At 48.0% G+C, this 22,671-nt stretch overlaps 1 protein-coding gene across 6 annotated transcripts in view; it reads right to left on the bottom strand.

The window, feature by feature from the left end:
* Positions 1-872: 872 nt before the first annotated feature.
* Positions 873-22,671, bottom strand: part of CFAP100 (cilia and flagella associated protein 100) — a 61,518-nt gene continuing 39,719 nt past the window's right edge. For 5 of the 6 annotated variants that reach the window (XM_061197395.1, XM_061197391.1, XM_061197394.1 and 2 more), the window contains 4 exons: positions 4,351-4,486; positions 3,019-3,224; positions 1,939-2,032; positions 917-1,167 (listed from right to left, as the gene is read on the bottom strand). In XM_061197395.1, the coding sequence (XP_061053378.1) occupies positions 1,054-1,167; positions 1,939-2,032; positions 3,019-3,224; positions 4,351-4,486 (550 nt within the window). In that variant the 3' untranslated portion in view covers positions 917-1,053. Of the gene's footprint in view, positions 1,168-1,938; positions 2,033-3,018; positions 3,225-4,350; positions 4,487-22,671 lie in introns of all 6 variants that reach the window. The other variant, XM_061197392.1, reaches the window with a different exon arrangement.

Below are 22,671 nucleotides of genomic sequence, written 5' to 3'. Positions count from 1 at the left end.
CGACCCAACACCTCACCTCAGGATGGAGCTGCGGGAGGTCCCCCACCTCACCTTAGGGTGGAACTTGAGTTGATTCCATGCCTTACCTCAGGTGGAACTGGGGTTGACGCCCCACTTTTCCTCTGAATGGAGCTGGAGTTAATGCCACACCTCACCACACAGTGGTGCTGTGGCCGATCCCACCCCTCACCTCAGCGTGGAGCTAGAGATGATCCTCCACATCACCTCAGGGAGAACAGGGTTTAATCACCACACTCATCTCACGTAGGACTCGGGTTATTCTCACACCTCAACTCCGTGGGGACTCGGGTTGATCCCACATCTCATCTCAGGTAGAAATGGAACTGATCCCACACCTCACCTCAGGTTGGAGCTAAGGTTTATCCCGCATTTCACAACAGGGTAGAGGTAGGGTCGATCCCAAGTCTCACCTCAAGGTGGAACTGGGGTTGATCTCACATCTCATCTCAGCTAGTTCTGGGGTTGATCCCACCCCTCACCCCACTGTGGAGCTGGGTTTTATCCCCACCTCACCTCAGGGTGGAACTGGGTTTTATCCCCACCTCACCTCAGGGTGGAACTGGGTTTTTTCCCCACCTCACCTCAGGGTGGAACTGGGTTTTATCCCCACCTCACCTCAGGGTGGAACTGGGTTTTATCCCCACCTCACCTCAGGGTGGAACTGGGTTTTATCCCCACCTCACCTCAGGGTGGAACTGGGTTTTATCCCACACCTCTTCTCAGGGTGGAGCTGGGGTTTATCCCAAGCCTCACCTCAGGAAGGAACTCTGTATCAGCAGCTAATTGAACTCACAGGCAAAATGGGCTCCTCTCTCATTATCTGCTGATTTAAATGACGAGTGAGGGGAGACTGACATTTTGCCGTAGCGTCTGCCTCCTGGAACAGGCCTCGAGGTACCAGAGCGACACAGCTTTTATTTCGCGTGAGGCTGAGGGACAGCGTGGGAGCGGGGTCACGGCGCCAGCCCCGCCGCAGCCTGTCGCGCCAGCCCTGCCACCTCTGCTTCTCCTTAGCCGGCAGGCGGCCGAGCGCTACGTGAAGAAGAACAGCTGCTCCAGCGTGCCCTTGACCATCAGCTCGGGCCCGGACTCCTCCTTGCTCTTCAGGGCGGGCGGCCGCGAGCGGCACACCAGCCTCCTGCCCCTCTGTGGGGAGGGCGACGCCGTGAGCCTGCGCCCCGACCTCAGAGCCCCAGGGCTGAGGTCCGGACACCCGCCCCGAGCGCGCCAGGAGCCCAGGGCCCGTGTCAGCCCCCCTGGTCACGCGTGGCCACTCGTGCTCAGCGGGCGGGCCGGGGCCACTGTGAGTGCTCGGGGGGAGGAAGTCTAACCAGCCTGGACCGGGCCTGCCCCCCGGGATGAGAAGGGGGGAACCCTGGAAACTCGGGGGAACCCTGGAAACTCGGGGGAAACGCCAGGCTGGAGGGCCCGTGTCTCCTGCCGCAAGGATCGCGGGAGACCCCGCAGCGTCCTCATGTGTCCTGGGGGCCGTGTTCAGGCTCAGGCCTGCTTTAGGGACCACACATCCTGACGCCAGGGGCCCGAGGCCAGAGGCTGCTCCAGCCCATCTGCTGTGGCGGAGGACGCGGCGGTTGGGGGTCCTTGCTGAGGGGTGATGACCTTGGCCTGCAGCCTGGCTGGAACTAGGTGGGACCCGGGGTGGGGGCTGAGCTGTGGGCGCCAGCGCTCTGGGCAGAGGGCCCGCAGCCGGGCAGGGCCGGGAGGGCACCCGGAGGAAGCAGGTCCTGAGGGGCAGGTGGGGCGGCGGGAGAACTTGCTCCGCCCTGACCCCGCTCTGCTGGCCCATCTTCCCCCCCAGGGCCTCAGCAAGAGCATCTGCAAAAGGGGGCGAGCCGGGGGGGCTGCAGCCATCACCCCTCCCAGGCCCTCGCGCCTCCTCAGGGCCACCTTGCCCACCTTCCTCTTGACCTCGGCCTGGGCCCGAGCCTGTGCCCGCCGCAGACGCTCCTCCTGCAGTTCCTTCTGCAGCTTTAGCTTCTCCTCCCGGAGTCTGGGGGGCGGCAAGAGAGGGATTCATCACTAGAGGCCCAGGGAAGGCCACCGAGTCACCAGCTCCCTCCCACACGGCCCTCAGGCCACAGCCCTCCATCTTCTGAGAAAACTGTCCACTCCCCCCACCTCCCTGCCAGGGGTCAGGGCCTGGCTTCTGACCCTTGTTCCTTGCGGGTCGCGGCTCTGGGCTCATCCCCCCGGGAGACCCGACTTCCTAGCTCCTCATCCATGGTCACTGACCCCCTCGCCCATCGCCACCCTTGAAGGCCCAGGCCCCAGCAGGCTCTAGAGTCCCGTGTCCTCCTCTGTACTTGTGGCCGTCAAACCTTTGTCCAGTGCCTGCTCAAGCAGGGTCCAGGGACACACGGGAAGAGCCCTTGTGCATGTGGCAGAGACATGGCTGTTTGCAGGTGACCGTGTCTCGGGGCTCTGCTAGGACCGAGTGAACCAGGTGGCCAGAGACTGGCCTGCACCCCACTGGGCCTGTGGGGAGCTCCACGGGCCTCCCTTCGGAGCCGGGCATCCCCTGCTGACCTCGGCTCCCCTCAGCTGCTCCCGAGCTGGCCCCTTCCCCCTCCACCGCCCCCCACCCCGGGCTCTGGCAGTGCAGCCCCTCTCCCTCTCCGGTCCAGCCAGCAAAGCGCCTGTCACCGTCCCTTGTCCTCGGAGGCGAGGCCGGCTGGCCGCACCCTCACTTTGGCTCCCAGGCCCCCTGACGCCACCACACGCCCCACTCCCCAAGAGGGACTTTCTCCATCGGGCTGAGTGTGCTGCCCCGTCTGGACCCCCAGACGCCCCCAGACCCCGGCTCCCCTCCCTCAGCATGCAGCACCAGGTCCTGCCCCTGGGTCGGGAGCTCCGCGGGCAGGGCCGCGTCTGGCCTCTGTCCTCAGGGCCCGCCCAGAGCCGGGGCAGCGGTGTGAGGGTGCCTCACCCCCCAGGCCCTCCCGCCGAGAGACAGCTGCGGGACCTGCGGGACCTCACCTCAGACGGCGCTCCTTCTCCTTGGCTTTCTCGGCCTGCTCGAGCCTCACCTGGGGCACCCGCTCCAGGTTCTCGAGCAGCTCGTCCAGCTGGCGCTCGATGGTGGCCAGCATCTTCACGGTGCCCAGGCCGGACTCCTGCTGGCTGCCGACACAGTGCCGGTACACGTCCAGCACCTTGCGGTTCAGACTCTCCAGCAGCTTGTCCTGCGAGGCGGGAGGCCCCCCTCCAGTGTGGCCACGCGGGCCTGGGCCGGCCCCATGCCACAGCCTGCCAGACCTCTCACTGCGGCTTGGTTGACCTCCAGGGCCCTGCCAGGCAGGCAGTGGGGCTCGGGAAGTGGGGGGGGGGGCCAGAAATGGACGCCTGGACTTCTCTTGGCCAGAGTGCCTGACCCCTTGGCCCTCTTGTGGTCAGCCAGATCCTGAGTCCCGGCACCTACTGGGGCTCATGCCTGGGCCTCGGGGTGCCCACTGAGGCCCAGTCCCCTATTCCAGGAGCCCTCCTTGCTCTGCCCCCGCGCTGACCTCAGCTCCCCCCAGGACCACGTTCTGTGACCTGCTTTCTGTGTAGCCCTGGGCGGGCGGACTCCCCTCTCTCAGCCTGTCCTGGCATTCAGAAAACTCAACACCCCTGTCCCACGGGGTGGTTACAAGAGGAACAGCAGGCACAGGCCAGGCCCAGGGCACAGCCAGCGCCCACTAGTCTGCAGGAGGCGCGGACGCCTGGCCTGCTCTCGGGGCATCCCATGTGCCTGGCCCGGTGCCTGGCGCACAGTAGGCATTCAACAGGAATTTGAATGAACTAGGAAGCCAGGTCCACACCCTGGGCGCCGGGCATGCTGTCAGGAGGGGTGTGCCCGGTCCCGGTCCCAGGACACATTCCTGGCCTCTGTGCCCTCAGAATTCCCTCACCCTCCCAGCCTGGCTGGGGATGTGCCTGCCTTCCTCCCGGCAGGGTCACTTCCAGACACACTGTGTGTGTTTAAGAAGCTGACGTAGTCATTGAAGGAAGCAAGGGATAGAGGAGGTGTGTTGGGGAGCTGTCTGTCCACGGGGTGTGAATACATGGCTGGCTCCGGTCTGGGGCCAACGGCCTTGTCCAGTGGCGCCCCTGGGTCAGGCCCAGAGCCTGGACGGTGGCAAGGGGCCACGGCAGCCCCAGAGCACCACGTCCCCGGGGCCTCGCTCTCCCACCGTCCGAGCTCTGGGCACTGGGCCCCCTCCCAGCAGGTGCCCATGAATGTCCCCACCCTCCCACCCTGGCCTGTGGCCACATGCCCTCTGCCCACCACCGCCCACGGGCAGCCATCTGTCCATCCAGGGGCCCTACCTCCTGATCACCCTTGTACTCGCCAAAATGGAAGATGCGGGCTTTGAGCTCCAGCTCCGCGGCTATCTCCTCCTCCTTGGCGATGGACATCATTAGCGTGGTGATCCACTGCTTCAGCTGGCCGACCTCCCGGTCCCTGGATGGGGGACCAGCACCTCTCTGAGCCTGCTGGCCTCTGCCGCATGCTGAGGGCTTGGGTGAGGCCCAGGGTCAGAGGCGCTGGTGAGATGCAGGAGGAAAAGGTAAGATCTTTAACAATCCACACTAAAAAAAAACGAAAACAAAAACCAGCCTTATTGAGGTGTATAATTCACCATAAAATTCTTTTCAAGTGTACAATTCAGTTGTTTTTAGTAGAGTTACAAAGGTGCACAACCATCACCATAATCTAATTTTAGAACATTTTCACCACCTGGAGAGAAACCCAGGCGGTCACTCCCACTCTTCCGTCTCCCCTACTTTGTCTCCTGGATATCTCATTAACATGGAGCCACACAACATTTGTCCCTTTGTGTCTGGCTCTTTCATTCAGCATAATGTTTTCAGGTCTGTCCGTGTTGCAGCACGTATCAGAGCTTCATTCCTTTCTGTGACCACTGTGGTCCATTTATGACTGCAATAGTGCATTGTGTGGAGAGACCACACTGCTGATGGATTCATTCATCACTGGACATCTGGGTAGTTTCCACCTTTTGGCTCTTGGGAATAATGCTGCTATGGACATTCACAGGACAGGGCTTTGTGAGGACATGTTTTCAATTCTCTTAGGAATAGGATAGCAACAATCAACTTTTACATGAAATAATATATTAAAATTTTTTTTAAATCTTTCACAATCATGGCAGACACTGACCATTGTATGTTGGGGTTTCTGGAGCAGGAATCCTGGCTCTTAGGGTTGTCAAGGGGCCATCCCGCATGGGCGGCTTGCATGTAAGTCCTGGCCAGAGTAAGCAGCACATTGGCCACTCAGCCAGCAGTGCCGGGAGGCCTAGAGGTGCCCCTTTCCCATACGGTGATTTTGTGGCTCTGCCCATTGGTTGATGGAACGTACTGACATTTTCTCGTTTATAGGCCAAGTGCCATGGGCTGCTGTTCCTTTGCCCACTGGGGGCCACCGGTCTGTCACATGCACCGCCACAGGGCTACGGGCCTCAGCCTCCCGGTGCCCCCCCCAGGCTGCAGCCCCATGGCTGTGGGGCTGAGGCCAGAAGCCTGAGCATGAGGGATCCTGACCCGGTCTGGCCAGCTCTCCTGGGCTCTCAGAGGCAGATGGCCTGAGAGGCCACACGCAGCTCACACATACCCTCCCCGCGGGCCCTCGTGGGGTGCACGCAGGTTGCCCGGGACAATAACAGAGGCCAGACCCCCCTCCAACCCTGAGTGCCCACCACAAGGCCGGGTGCGTTTGGGGTCAGGGATGCATCTCCTAAGGGTACATGATTGCACTCGGTTCTAGCCTGTTTTGTAAAGCTTCCTCTACGTCCAGTGCCTGGACCCATGAGTGACCCTGCAGCCGGCACCTCTGTTACATGGACCAGGTTGGGGGCCAGGGGGTCATTTTGTTGTTCTATTTCTTCTCCAGGTAATTGGGATAAAAAGGTACCTTTTCCCCACTGGTTCTCTTTAAATGTCAAATTGTTGGGTCACAAGCTTTTCTCTTCCACCAGATCCCACTGGGAAAGGAGAAAAGACTCAGGAAATGCAGGGCATGAGGGACACGCTGCTCAGCGTCGGTCCTCTCAGACCAGCGTGCACATCACCAGCACATCTGTCAGAAACGCAGGGTCCAGGCCCCACCCAGGACCTGCCCAACTAGAAACTTCACTTAACAAGATCTCCGGGAACCCTCCTACAGTGTGGGCAGGAATGCAAGCTGCTGCAGCCACTGTGGAGAACAGTATGGAGGATCCCCAGAAAGCTAAAAACAGAGCCACCATGTGATCCAGCAATCCCACTCCTGGGCATATATCCAGACAAAAGTCTAATCCAAAGAGATACATGCACCCCCATGTTCACAGCAGCACTAGTCACAATAGCCAAGACATGGAAACAACCTAAGTGTCTATTGACAGATGAATGGATAAAGAAGATGTGGTGCATATATACAATAGAATACTACTCGGCCATAAAAAAGAATGTAACAGGACTTCCCTGGCAGTCCAGTGGTTAAGACTCCGTGCTTCCAATGCACGGGGCACGGGTTCAATCCCTGGTTGGGGAACTAAGATCCTACATGCCTCAGGGTGCAGCCAAAAAGTAAAAAAAAAAAAAAAAAAGAATAAAATAATGCCATTTGCAGCAACATGGATGCAACTAGAGATTATCTTACAAAGTGAAGTAAGTCAGAAGGAGAAAGACAAATATATGACATCATTTATATGTGCAATCTAAAATATGCCACAAATGATCCTATCTACGAAACAGAAACAGACTAGACAGAGATAAAAGACTTGTGCTTGTCAAGGGGGAGGAGGTTGAGGGAGGGGTGGAGTGGGAGTGTGGGGTTAGCAGATCTAAGCTACTATATACAGAATGGATACACAACAAGGTCCTGCTGTAGAGCACAGGGAACTATGTTCAGTATCCTGTGATAAACCATAATGGAAAGAAATATTTTTAAAAAAAAAAAAAAAATATATATATATATATATATTTGTGTGGCGGAATCACTTGGCTGTGAAGCAGAAATTAAGACAACATTGTAAATCAACTATACTTCAATTTTAAAAAATACTAAAATTAAAAAAAAAAAGAAAGATCCCTGGGGGAATCCAATGCACAGCATCTGAGGAGCATTTTGCCACCGGAAAAGTGATCACACAGGGAGGGAACCTATGGGTTGAAAGGGACTTAAAGATACAACTGAGTGCAGAGCATTGATCTTATTTAGATTCTAATTCAAATTAATGATTGAAAAACTCCGTTTATGGATTTTGAATATTCAATATTAAGGATTACTTTTTTAATGCTATGATGGTATTGTGTTTAATTTAAAGAGCCCTCATCTTTTTAGAAGTATCTATTGAAATAGTTAAAGATTAAATGATACAATGCCTGGAATTTGCTTCAAAATAATATGGGAGGGACTTCCCTGGTGGCACAGTGGTTAAGAATCTGTCTGCCAATGCAGGGGACATGGGTTTGATCCCTGGTCTGGGAAGATCCCACATGCCATGGAGCAACTAAGCCCATGCACCACAACTACTGCGCCTGCGCTCTAGAGCCCGCGAGCCACAACTACTGAGCCCGCGTGCCACAACTACTGAAGCCTGCGCACCTAGAGCCTATGCTCCGCAACAAGAGAAGCCACTGCAGTGAGAAGCCCGTGCACCACATCAAAGAGTAACCCCTGCTCACCGCAACTAGAGAAAGCCTGCACACAGCAACAAAGACCTAATACAGCCAAAAATAAATATATAAATAAATAAATTTATGAAAATAATATGGGACATAGGGAAGTGGGTGGGGTCTAGGTGAAGGGAGATTGGCTACAAGTTGATCACTGGTGAAGCTGCTGATGGGATCCTGGAGACTCATTATACCAATCTCTCTACTTTTGAAGATTTTTTTTTGATGTGGACCATTTTTAAAGTCTTATTAAATTTGTTAAAATATTGCTTCTGTTTTACGTTTTGGATTTTTGGCCCCAAGGCAGGTGGGATCTTAATTCTCTGACCAGGGATCGAACCCGCACCTCCTGCACTGGGAGGCGAAGTCTCAACCACTGGACCTCCAGGGAAGTCCCGCCTCTCTACTTTTGTATATGTTTATGTGTTTGAAATTTTCTTAGAGCCACTGGGATGAACTGGAGACATTTTAATAGGTTTTTTAGAAGGTAACAAGAAAGAGAATCCCTTCATAAATACCTGGGGGCATATACTCAGAAAGTTTACTGAACTGGTATTAAAGAGAGAGAGAGAGACTGCGGCGCCGCCTCTCCTCCTGCCATTGCGCCGCGGCCAAGCCTCCCCGCCTCGCAGCGGTGCCCTGCCTCCTGGCCTGCAGCCTCCTCGCGCGCCCGCGCCCCCACCACGCCCCTCCGACTCCCCGCTCGCTCCGAGGTGTGAGCGCATCGGGCCGATGCAGTGATCTCTGGCCAGCCTGGAAGGAGCGTGTGGACCGGCGGGCGGCGGCGAGCAGTTGGCAAGCGCCTTTACAATGGCCCTGACCCTGTTTGCCGTGTGGATGAAAGGCTGTTGGTGCTCCAGCCAGGCATCAGGGCTGTGCCTCTGAGGTGGGAGAGCCAACTTCAGGACACTGGTCCACAAGAGACCTCCCAGCTCCACGTAATACCAAACAGCGAAAATCTCTCAGAGATCTCCATCTCAACATCAAGACCCAGCTTCACTCAACGACCAGCAAGCTACAGGGCTGGACACCCTATGCCAAACAACTAGCAAGACAGGAACACAGCCCCATCCATTAACAGAGAGGCTGCCTAAAATCATAATAAGGCCACAGACATCCCAAAACACACCACCAGACGTGGACGAGCCCACCAGAAAGACAACATCCAGCCTCATCCACCAGAACACAGGCACTAGTTCCCTCCACCAGGAAACCTACACAACCCACTGAACCAACCTTAGCCACTGGGGACAGATACCAAAAACAACGGGAACTACGAACCTGCAGCCTGTGAAAAGGAGACCCCAAACACAGTAAGATAAGCAAAATGAGAAGACAGAAAAACACACAGCAGATGAAGGAGCAGGGTCAAAACACACCAGACCTAACAAATGAAGAGGAAATAGGTAGTCTACCTGAAAAAGAATTCAGAATAATGATAGTAAGGATGATCCAAAATCTTGGAAATAGAATAGACAAAATGCAAGAAACATTTAACAAGGACGTAGAAGAACTAAAGAGGAACCAAGCAACGATGAAAAGCACAATAAATGAAATTAAAAATACTCTAGATGGGATCAATAGCAGAATAACTGAGGCAGAAGAACGGATAAGTGACCTGGAAGATAAAATGGTGGAAATAACTAATGCAGAGCAGAATAAAGAAAAAAGAATGAAAAGAACTGAGGACAGGCTCAGAGACCTCTGGGACAACATTAAACGCACCAACATTCGAATTATAGGGGTCCCGGAAGAAGAAGAGAAAAAGAAAGGGACTGAGAAAATATTTGAAGAGATTATAGTTGAAAACTTCCCTAATATGGGAAAGGAAATAGTTAATCAAGTCCTGGAAGCACAGAGAGTCCCATACAGGATAAATCCAAGGAGAAACACACCAAGACACATATTAATCAAACTATCAAAAATTAAATATAAAGAAAACATATTAAAAGCAGCAAGGGAAAAACAACAAATAACACACAAGGGCATCCCCATAAGGTTAACAGCTGATCTTTCAGCAGAAACGCTGCAAGCCAGAAGGGAGTGGCAGGATATACTTAAAGCGATGAAGGAGAAAAACCTACAACCAAGATTACTCTACCCAGCAAGGATCTCATTCAGATTTGATGGAGAAATTAAAACCTTTACAGACAAGCAAAAGCTGAGAGAGTTCAGCACCACCAAACCAGCTTGACAACAAATGCTAAAGGAACTTCTCTAGGCAAGAAACACAAGAGAAGGAAAACACCTACAATAACAAACCCAAAACATTTAAGAAAATGGGAATAGGAACATACATATCGATAATTACCTTAAATGTAAATGGATTAAATGCTCCCACCAAAAGACACAGACTGGCTGAATGGATACAAAAACAAGACCTGTATATATGCTGTCTACAAGAGACCCACTTCAGACCTAGAGACACATACAGACTGAAAGTGAGGGGATGGAAAAAGATATTCCATGCAAATGGAAATCAAAAGAAAGCTGGAGTAGCAATTCTCATATCAGACAAAATAGACTTTAAAATAAAGACTATTACAAGAGACAAAGACGGACACTATATAATGATCAAGGGATCGATCCAAGAGGAAGGTATAACAATTGTAAATATTTATGCACCCAACATAGGAGCACCTCAATACATAAGGCAAATACTAACAGCCATAAAAGGGGAAATCGACAGTAACACAATCATAGTAGGGGACTTTAACACCCCACTTTCACCAATGGACAGATCATCCAAAATGAAAATAAATAAGGAAACACAAGCTTTAAATGATACATTAAACAAGATGGACTTAATTGATATTTATAGGACATTCCACCCAAAAACAACAGAATACACATTTTTCTCAAGTGCTCATGGAACAGTCTCCAGGATAGATCATATCTTGGGTCAAACATCTAGCCTTGGTAAATTTAAAAAAATTGAAATCGTATCAAGTATCTTTTCCGACCACAACGCTATGAGACTAGATATCAATTACAGGAAAAGATCTGTAAAAAATACAAACACGTGGAGGCTACACAATACACTACTTAATAACGAAGTGATCACTGAAGAAATCAAAGGGGAAATCAAAAAATACCTAGAAACAAATGACAATGGAGACACGACGATCCAAAACCTATGGGATGCAGCAAAAGCAGTTCTAAGAGGGAAGTTTATAGCAATACAAGCCTACATCAAGAAACAGGAAACATCTCGAATAAACAACCTAACCTTGCACCTGAAGCAATTAGAAAAAGAAGAACAAAAAACCCCAAAGCTAGCAGAAGGAAAGAAATCATAAAGATCAGATCAGAAATAAATGAAAAAGAAATGAAGGAAACAATAGCAAAAATCAATGAAACTAAAAGCTGGTTCTTTGAGAAGATAAACAAAATTGATAAACCATTAGCCAGACTCATCAAGAGAAAAAGGGAGAAGACTCAAATTAATAGAATTAGAAATGAAAAAGGAGAAGTTACCACTGACACTGCAGAAATACAAACGATCATGAGAGATTACTACAAGCAACTCTATGCCAATAAAAGGGACAACCTGGAAGAAATGGACAGATTCTTAGAAATGCACAACCTGCCAAGACTGAACCAGGAAGAAATAGAAAATATGAACAGACCAATCACAAGCACTGAAATTGAAACTGTGATTAAAAATCTTCCAACACACAAAAGCCCAGGACCAGATGGCTTCACAGGCGAATTCTATCAAACATTTAGAGAAGAGCTAACACCTATCCTTCTCAAACTCTTCCAAAATATTGCAGAGGGAGGAACACTCCCCAACTCATTCTACGAGGCCACCATCACCCTGATACCAAAACCAGACAAAGATGTCACAAAGAAAGAAAACTACAGGCCAATATCACTGATGAACATAGATGCAAAAATCCTCAACAAAATACTAGCAAACAGAATCCAACAGCACATTAAAAGGATCATACACCATGATCAAGTGGGGTTTATTCCAGGAATGCAAGGATTCTTCAATATACGCAAATCAATCAACGTGATACATCATATTAACAAATTGAAGGAGAAAAACCATATGATCATCTCAATAGATGCAGAGAAAGCTTTCGACAAAATTCAACACCCATTTATGATAAAAGCCCTGCAGAAAGTAGGCATAGAGGGAACTTTCCTCAACATAATAAAGGCCGTATATGACAAACCCACAGCCAACATTGTCCTCAATGGTGAAAAAGTGAAACCATTTCCACTAAGATCAGGAACAAGACAAGGTTGCCCACTCTCACCACTATTATTCAACATAGTTTTGGAAGTGTTAGCCACAGCAATCAGAGACGAAAAAGAAATAAAAGGAATCCAAATCGGAAAAGAAGAAGTAAAGCTGTCACTGTTTGCAGATGACATGATACTATACATAGAGAATCCAAAAGATGCTACCAGAAAACTACTAGAGCTAATCAATGAATTTGGTAAAGTAGCAGGATACAAAATTAATGCACAGAAATCTCTTGCATTCCTGTATACTAATGATGAAAAATCTGAAAGTGAAATTAAGAAAACACTCCCGTTTACCATTGCAACAAAAAGAATAAAATATCTAGGAATAAACCTACCTAGGGAGACAAAAGACCTGTATGCAGAAAATTATAGGACACTGATGAAAGAAATTAAAGATGATACAAATAGATGGAGAGATATACCATGTTCTTGGATTGGAAGAATCAACATTGTGAAAATGACTCTGCTACCCAAAGCAATCTACAGATTCAATGCAATCCCTATCAAACTACCACTGGCATTTTTCACAGAACTAGAACAAAAAATTTCACAATTTGTATGGAAACACAGAAGACCCCGAATAGCCAAAGCAATCTTGAGAACGAAAAATGGAGCTGGAGGAATCAGGCTCCCTGACTTCAGACTATATTACAAAGCTACAGTAATCAAGACAGTTTGGTACTGGCACAAAAACAGAAATATAGATCAATGGAACAGGATAGAAAGCCCAGAGATAAGCCCACGCACATATGGTCACCTTATCTTTGATAAAGGAGGCAAGCATATACAGTGGAGAAAAGACAGCCTCTTCAATAAGTGGTGCTGGGAAAATTGGACAGGTACATGTAAAAGTATGAAATTAGAACACTCCCTGACACCATACACAAAAATAAACTCAAAATGGATTAAAGACCTAAGTGTAAGGCCAGACACTATCAAACTCTTAGAGGAAAACATAGGCAGAACACTCTATGACATAAATCACAGCAAGATCCTTTTGACCCAGGTCCTAGAGAAATGGAAATAAAAACACAAATAAACAAATGGGACCTAATGAAACTTAAAAGCTTTTGCACAGCAAAGGAAACCATAAACAAGACCAAAAGACACCCTCAGAATGGGAGAAAATATTTGCAAATGAAGCAACGGACAAAGGATTAATCTCCAAGATTTACAAGCAGCTCATGCAGCTCAATAACAAAAAAACAAACAACCCAATCCAAAAATGGGCAGAAGACCTAAATAGACATTTCTCCAAAGAAGAGATACAGATTGCCAACAGACACATGAAAGAATGCTCAACATCATTAATCATTAGAGAAATGCAAATCAAAACTACAATGAGGTATCATCTCACACCGGTCAGAATGGCCATCATCAAAAAATCTAGAAACAATAAATGCTGGAGAGGGTGTGGAGAAAAGGGAACACTCTTGCACTGTTGGTGGGAATGTAAATTGATACAGCCACTATGGAGAACAGTATGGAGGTTCCTTAAAAAACTAAAAATAGAACTACCATATGACCCAGCAATCCCACTACTGGGCATATACCCTGAGAAAACCATAATTCAGAAAGAGTCATGTACCAAAATATTCATTGCAGCTCTGTTTACAATAGCCAGGACATGGAAGCAACCTAGGTGTCCATCATCGGATGAATGGATAAAGAAGATGTGGCACATATATACAATGGAATATTACTCAGCCATAAAAAGAAATGAAATGGAGGTGTTTGTAATGAGGTGGATGGAGTTAGAGTCTGTCATACAGAGTGAAGTAAGTCAGAAAGAGAAAAACAAATACAGTATGCTAACACATATATATGGAATCTAAGGGAAAAAAAAAAAAAAGGTCATGAAGAACCTAGTGGCAAGACGGGAATAAAGACACAGACCTACTAGAGAATGGACTTGAGGATATGGGGAGGGGGAGGGGTGAGATGTGACAGGGTGAGAGAGTGTCATGGACATATATACACTACCAAATGTAAAATAGATAACTAGTGGGAAGCAGCCGCATAGCACAGGGAGATCAGCTCGGTGCTTTGTGACCACCTAGAGGGGTGGGATAGGGAGGGTGGGAGGGAGGGAGATGCAAGAGGGAAGAGATATGGCAACATATGTATATGTGTAACTGATTCACTTTGTTGTAAAGCAGAAGCTAGCACACCATTGTAAAGCAATTATACTTCAATAAAGATGTTTAAAAAAATAAAAAAAATAAAAAAAAATAAACAAGCCATTGAGAGCAGAAGGACCAGCCAAGTGATCTTCTGTGATGAATGAGTTAATGAAAGTTAGCTCAATAAATCTGCTCCTTGGTGGATGCTGGTATCAAAAGGTTAGTTGCCTTAAGCCCATGAAAAGAAAAGAGCTAAGAGTAGTATAGGGGAGCCCTTTCAATTCAATGTGAACAAAATAAAGAAAGAAATATTTGTCTTTATTTCAAAAAAAAAAAAAAATCTAGAAACAATAAATGCTGGAGAGGGTGTGGAGAAAAGGGAACACTCTTGCACTGTTGGTGGGAATGTAAATTGATACAGCCACTATGGAGAACAGTATGGAGGTTCCTTAAAAAACTAAAAATAGAACTACCATACGACCCAGCAATCCCACTACTGGGCATATACCCTGAGAAAACCATAATTCAGAAAGAGTCATGTACCAAAATATTCATTGCCGCTCTGTTTACGATAACCAGGACATGGAAGCAACCTAGGTGTCCATCATCGGATGAATGGATAAAGAAGATGTGGCACATATATACAATGGAATATTACTCAGCCATAAAAAGAAATGAAATGGAGGTGTTTGTAATGAGGTGGATGGAGTTAGAGTCTGTCATACAGAGTGAAGTAAGTCAGAAAGAGAAAAAGAAATACAGTATGCTAACACATATATATGGAATCTAAGGGAAAAAAAAAAGGTCATGAAGAACCTAGTGGCAAGATGGGAATAAAGACACAGACCTACTAGAGAATGGACTTGAGGATATGGGGAGGGGGAGGGGTGAGATGTGACAGGGTGAGAGAGTGTCATGGACATATATACACTACCAAATGTAAAATAGATAGCTAGTGGGAAGCAGCCGCATAGCACAGGGAGATCAGCTCGGTGCTTTGTGACCACCTAGAGGGATGGGATATGGAGGGTGGGAGGGAGGGAGACGCAAGAGGGAAGAGATATGGGAACATATGTATATGTATAACTGATTCACTTTGTTATAAAGCAGAAGCTAACACACCACTGTAAAGCAATTATACTTCAATAAAGATGTTTAAAAAAAAAAAAAAGAGAGAGAGAGAAAAGGAAGCACAACCAAATGTGAATAAACGTCATTCAAAGACCATGCAAAAGAGAAGGAGTTACCATATTCCTTCAGAAATAGCAGCAAAAAGAACAAAGATAACATATTTTGAAGTAGGGGAAGATGGGAGAGTAGGAAGCCCCAGGCATCTACCTCCCCATCCAGACCACTGTTGCACTGGTAGAAATGTGACGGAGCTCTTCTGTAACTCTGGAGTCTGCTGAGGCTTGCAGCTTCTAGGGGAAGACTCTGATGTAAAACTGTGTTCATTTCTGTCCATTTCAGCACTGAGCACAGTAACAGCTACCTATCCCCCACCTCCATCCCTGTGGCAGCATCCGTGCAGGTGTTCCTGGAGCACCTTGCACACAGCTCACAGGAACCAGGGTGGGCGAAAAAGACCCTGCCCTCCAAATATCAGGATCTGTGCTTTGATCACTGATTGCTGCTTCTGATTCCCTCTGGTTGATTTGACTTCCAGGGCATTTAAAAGACTGGAGCTCTCCCCGCACCCACTTCATTTTTTGCTCCTCTCCCCTTTCGAGAGCCAGACATTAAAGGACAAAGGCGTTAAAAAGCAACACATATGGGAGGAAAATTAGAAAGGGGTCACACAAGACAAGGGAAAGTCTCAGAAAAGACCTGAGACCTTAAGTTTACACCTCAGGGTGATTCTCAGCACAAAGATAGCGTACAACAATCAAAAAAAAACAAAACCAATAAACAATGGCAACAATAAACAGAAAAGTCTGGGGAAGAGACAGAATGTGATTTCCAGAGTTAACACATTATTAGACTCAAATATTCAGGGTTTACCAAAAATTCACAAGGCACACATAGAAATGAGAAAGTATGGCCCATTTACAGGAAAAACAAACAAACTGTTCCTTAAAAAAAATGATGGCAGGTATACCACAAAGACTTTTAAAAAACTGTGCTAAAAGATGCTCAAAGAACTAAAAGAAGATGTGGAGAAAGTCAGGAAAATGATGTGTGAACAAAATGGAAATATCCACAAAGAAGTAGAAAACAAGAAATCAGAAAAGAAACCCTGGAGCTAAAAAACACAATAATTGAAATAAATAATTCACTAGAGGGATTCAAAGGCAAATTTGAGCAGGGAGAAAAAACAATCAGTGATCTTGAAAAGAGGACGATGGAAACTATGGAGGCTGAGGAACAGAAAGGAAAAGACTGAAGAAAAGCAAACAAAGCCTAAGGAACCTGTAGGACAACAAGAGGACCAATATATGCACTGTGCGAGTCACAGAAAGAGAAGAGAGAGAAAGAGGCAGAGAATATATCTGGAGAAGTAATGGCTGAAAAGTTTCCAAACTGGATGAATATAAACATCCAAGAAACGCAAGGAAATGCAAGTATGAGGAAGTCAAAGAGACTTACACTGAGACATATTATAACAAACTATCACAGGATAATCAAAAGCCAAAGAATCTTGAAAGCAGCAAGAGAGAAGCAAATCACCACATACAAAGGATCTTCACTAAGATTTTCAGCACATTTCTCATTAGAAACTGTGGAGGCCAGAAGACAGAAGGCCAATATATTCAAAGTGTTCAAAGGAAAAAAAAAAAAAGTCAACCATGAATCCTACATCTGGCAAAAGGGTCCTTTAAAAGTGGAGAAATCAAGACATTCCCAGATGAACAAAAGCTGAGGGAGTTGGTGACCACTAGAGCTGTCCTGCAAGAAATGCCCAGAGGAGTCCTGCCAGGTGAAATGAAAGGTTACTGATAGTAACTTGAAGCCACACGGAGAAATAAAAATCTCAGTAAAGGTAAATACATGAGCAAGTACAAAAGCCAGTATTATGGTAACAGTGGCTTGTAACTGTACTTTCTGTTATTTATATGATTTATAAGACTAATACATTTAAAGAAGAAAAAATCAGTAGTGTAAAAACCAATATTACTGAAACTTGTTGGTTTGTAACTCCAAATCTTGTTTTCTACATAATTTAAGAGACTAATGCATTTAAAGAATTATTAGTTTATGTTTGGGGACACACAATGTATGAAGACATCAGCAACCAAAAGGGGTAGGGACGGAGCTGTAAAGGAGCAGTTTTTGTATGTTATTCAAGTTAAGCTGATATAGATTCAAATTTGAGTGTTATTTATAACTTTAGGTTAGTAAATGTAATCCCCATGGCAACCACAAAGAAAAGAGCTATAAAACATACACAAAAGGAAATGAGAAAGGAATGTAACTATTTCACTACAAAAAAAAATCAGCTAAACACAAAAGATGACAGTAATGCAGGAAATGAGAGATTTAAAAAAAAGAGCTATAAAGCTTGATATAGCATGATGACAGAAGTCAGTCCCTCCGTATTAGTAATTTCTTTAAATGTAAATGGATTAAACTCTCTAATCAGAAGACAGAGATTGGTAGAATGGGTAAAAACACATGACCCAACTAGATGCTGCCTATCAGAGACTCGCGATCCATAGATACAAGCAGGTCAAAAGTCAAAGGATGAAAAAGGTATTCCATGCAAATATAACCAAAAGATAGCAGGAGTGGCCATATTAATATCAGACAGACTTTAAATCAGAAAAGGCTACAAGAGACAAAGAAGAACATTATATATTAATAAATTATATATTAATAAAAGGTTCAATACAGCTAGAAGATATAACAATTATAAACATTATAAACATTAACCCACCTAATGACAGATCTTCAAAATAGTCCTAAGTTCACCAAATAATATTTTGTTATCGAGGTTTAAGTTACATATCAGAAATGTACCCATTTTATGTATACCATTTGATGCGGCTTCACAAATGTACATGCTGTGTAAGGACCAGCATAATCAAGGTATAGGGCCTTTTCACATTGAAAAACAGTTCCTCAAAAAGTTAAAACTACAGTTACCATATGATTCAGCAATTCCACTTCTGGGCATATACCCGCAAAGAACTGAAAGCAGGTCTTAAATATTTGTACACCCATGTTCACAGCAGCATTATGCACAACTGTTAAAACATGGAAGCATCCCAGTGTCCAACAACAGATGAATGGAGAGACAAAATGTGATCTACACACACAACGGAATATTATTCAGCCTTGACAAAAAAAGGACATTCTGACACCTGCAACAACACGGATGGACCTTGAGGACATTATGCCCAGTGAACTACGCCAGACACAGAAGGACAGATACTGTATGATTCCACTTACGTGAGGGCCCTATAGCAGTCACGTCCACAGAGACAGAAAGTAGATGGTGGGAGCCAGGGGCTGGGGAGGGGGAGGGGAGTCAGTGTTTAGTGGGGACAGAGCTGCAGTTTTACAGAATGAAGAGTCATGGGGATGGAGGGAGGTGATGGCTGCATAACACTGTGAATGTACTTAATACCACAGAACTACACACTTGAAAGTGGTTACGATGGTAAATTTTATGTGGATTTTGCCACAATAAAGAAGAAAAAAAAATGAAGAGACCCTTCTCACCCCTCAAACTTGAGAGCCATGCTCGCCTAGACCCTGGCATTAGGATTCTGGAGGCAACGAATGACACACGCTTGGCTCTGGTTCCTTCATAGGACCTGGGTTTTGTTTGTTTTCCTTGTCTGCTCCAGCATTCTAGCTTTTTCTTCTCGGCCTTACCCCCATGGAGGTGTCCAGTGGGAGCTCCTCTCCCTGCACCTGGGCCTTGGGTTCAGCCCAGGGCGGTTTTCACCTGCCGGTGCACTGGCTTTTGCCTCTCCTGCCTTCCGTCTGTTGGCACCTGGAATTCCTCCCACTCGGCACCTGCAGGCGTCTCCCTGGGCCCTGCCCTTTCTCCCGCAGTGCCACCTGTTCTTCTCCTTGGAGTTCTGGTAGCTGCCCCAGCCTACTGCCCGCTTTGCCGGCCTGATTGCCGCCGTGTTCAGTCCTCGTCATGCTCTTAACCCCGGTGGGCTTCCCTGTGCCCGACGGCTCTTTCCCCGGCGGGGGTGAAGCCTCTCAAGAGAGGAATTAAGACGTTCTCCTAATTCTCACAGTGTCTACGTTTACTAGGATTTCTCAAACTCATCCCCTTCATGAATGTTTTTTCTCATGTTTCCAATGACAGTTTTTGTTTGCTTCTCTTTAGAGCTGGAAGTCAGTGCAAGTCCAGTCCCGGGACCTAAGGTGAGTTGTGTCGCTTTGATTGAGTGTCGGGATGGAGCCTGGGCTGGAGGCTGACATGCCGGCTGGTCTCCGCCGGGCCGTGGAGGCTCGTTTCCAGGTCTAAGCGGCAGTCATGGGCTGCAGGTGCCTCGCGTGGCTGCCAAGACTCAGCCTACACGGCGTGTGGCCTCAGCCGAGGCCGACATGGGCAAGTACTTTCTGCTGGGTGTGGCTGGCCTTGTCCTGGTGGCCCCAGCTACTGCAAGGCTGACCCTCACCTCCAGCGATGCTGTCTCGGTTCTGCTGGATTCCTTCCTGCGCATTTTCTGACTTCCTGGTTGGGCTGGTCCTTCTTGGAGGAAGGTTTGCGTGGTTTCCAGGAAGGGACTGAGGCTTAATTTCTCTTTTCTGCTCCTGCGGTCACTATGGCAGAACTGGGAGGGGCTCGGGTTCCCTCTGGCTGGAGCACCTCTGCTTGGCTTCTCTCTGGTCCCATCACCTCTGCCCTGTCTGGAGACACAGAACTGACCCTGGCACTCAGGCTCTGTCCTTACCTCGGCCTGTCCTGTGTCTCTTGTGTGTCTTGGGCCCATCTTCCTGGTCTGGGCTCTCCTTGGCCCTCAATGGGGGGCCCAGGGAGAGAGCGTCTCAACCAACTCACAGGAGGGAGAGGGCTGGGACCTGAGGGAGGAAGCCAGGGAGCCAGCGTGCAATTCAAGGAGGTGTTCGCCCTCAGGGTCGCACGCGACTCCTCACGCGCGGTACCCTTGACAGTCCTCCCTGACAGAGAATATATGATGCCCTGTCCGCTCGTCCTGCAACCTTACACGCCCAGTCAATGTACAGAGGCGACTGGCCAAGTCAGCCTTAAAAGGTCCTGAATTCACCGAATAATATTTTGTGGTTGCGGTTTAATTTACGTATCAGAGATGTACCATTTTGTGTGTACGGCGGGGCTAGACAAATGTACACGCTGTGTAAGGACCAGCATAATCAAGGTACAGGGCCTTTTCACACCCCCAAACTTCCTCGTACCCCTCGGTCTCCTCCCTCCCCTGCCCCAGCCAAAGGCACCTGATGGGCTGAAGTCTCCATTCATTTTGGCTTCTCAAAGATGCTCACACCCTGAACGCAGGCTGAACTCAGCAACTTGCTCTGTGCAGCACGTCCCTTCTGTGACCAGGTTACAGAGGATCCTGACTTCCGTCTTGCTAGGAGACTCTCTCTGCTGGCTTTCTGGCTTGCACACAAGCTGCCATATCCAGGAGCCCACGGGGCAGGGACTGAGGGTGGCCTCTGGCCTAGAACCAGCCAGGAACCAAATCCTGACAACAGCCGTGTGCACGAGCTCGGAGCTCAGAGCCTTGGGATGATTGCAGCCCAGCCTCCACCTGGACAGCAGTCCCCGTGAGGCCCCGGAGTAGAGAAGCCAGCCCAGCCATGCACAGGTCCCTGACCCACAGAAAGCCTGAGATAATAAATGTGTGTTATACTGAGCCACCAAGTTTTGGGGTAATTTGCGATGCAGCAATGGATCACAAACATAGTTGGTTCTAGCCCTCCCGATTAATAAGATAGTAGGTGTTCTCTGGTGCCTGGCTTCTTTCCCTCAGGATAACGTGTGTGAGGTTCACCCGCATCATTGCCTGGCTTGACAGTCTGTTCCTTTTTACTGCTCAGTAGATTTCTATGGTGTGTAACGGCCCCCTTTACATGTCCGTGCCCTAATCCCACGAACCTGTGAATATATTACATTACCTGGCAAGGGGGAACCAGGGTTGCAGATGGAATTAAGGCTGTTAGCCAGCTAACCTTGAGATGGAGAGATGGTCCTGGATTATCTGGTTGGACCCATTGTAATCACAAGGGTCCTTGTAAACGGAAGACAGAGGCAGGAAAGAGGGTCAAGCAATGTGAGGTGAGGAGGCCTCCACTGGCATTGCTGGCTTGAAAATGCAAGGGCAAGGTGGCCTCTGGAAGCTGGAAAAGGCCAGAAAAGGGCTCTCCCTCAGGGCCTCTGGGAAGAACGAAGCCCTGCCAACACCCTGATTTTAACCCGGCGAGACCCATTTCGCGATTCTGGCCTCCAGAACTGTAAGAGAATAATTCTGGGTTGCTTTAAGGCCCTCGGTTTGCACTACTTTGTCACAGCAGCGGTGGACACCTAATGAGAGTGCTGTGGGCAGGCCGCACCGTCCATCCGCTCGCCTGCTGGTGCCATGGCGTGAGCCCAGCCCTGGGCTGCTCTGCCTGACTCCACTGCGGCGCTCCTGAGAGTTTCAGGACACTGTCTCTAATGCGGCCACTCTTGCTTCCCCTGTGGGAATACACTGCTCATTTGCTGTTGTATATATTTTTAAATACAGACTTCATATTTTAGAGCAGTTTTAGGCTCACAGCAAAACTGAGTGCAAGGTACAGAGATTTCCCGAATTTCCCCTGCCCCCCACCTCCCCCACTATTGACATTCCGCGCCAGGGTGGTCCATTTACCACAACTGATGAACCCACATGGGCCCATCATTATCACCCAGAATCCACAGTTTACACTGGGGTTCACTCTTGGTGGTGTACATTCTACGGATGTGGGCTTTACCCATCATTGTGGTGTCACATAGAGTATTGTCACTGCCCTAAAAATCCTGTGCTCCCCCATTCATCCCTCCTCCCCCCAACTCCTGGCAACCACTGATCTTTTCACTGTCTCCATAGTTTTGCCTTTTCCAGAATGCCGTATAGTTGGAATCATATGGTTTTGTAGCCTCTTCAGATTGGCTTCTCTCACTTCGTCATATGCATTTAAGTTTCTTCCATGTCTTTTCACGGCTCGATAGTTCATTTCTTTTTAGCACCAAATAGCATTCCACTGTCTGGTTGTATCTCCTGAAGGCCATCTTGGTTGCTTTCAGGTTTTGAATAAATTATGACTAAAGCTGCTATAAACAACTATGTGCAGGTTTTTATGTAGACATAAGATTTTAACACCTTGGGTAAACACCAAGAAGTATGATTGCTGAATCCTAAGGTAAGAGTACGTTTGGTTTCGTTAGAAACTGCCCAGCTGTCCTCCAAAGTGGCTGCACCATGCGGCATCCCCACCATCATTGATGAGAGTTCCTGTTGCTCCACAGCCTCACCAGCACCTGGTGCTGTCAGTGCTCTGAGTTTGGTCATTCTGATGGGTGTGTAATGGTATTTCGGTTTTGTTTTTTTGTTTTTTGTTTTTGGCCACGCCTCACAGCTTGTGGGATCTTAGTTCCCCGACCAGGGATAGAACCGGAGCC

The sequence above is a fragment of the Eubalaena glacialis genome, chromosome 7 (genome assembly GCF_028564815.1).
Source record: "Eubalaena glacialis isolate mEubGla1 chromosome 7, mEubGla1.1.hap2.+ XY, whole genome shotgun sequence".
Taxonomy (NCBI): Eukaryota; Metazoa; Chordata; class Mammalia; order Artiodactyla; family Balaenidae; genus Eubalaena; species Eubalaena glacialis.
This window is presented reverse-complemented; position numbering and strand designations above follow the sequence as displayed.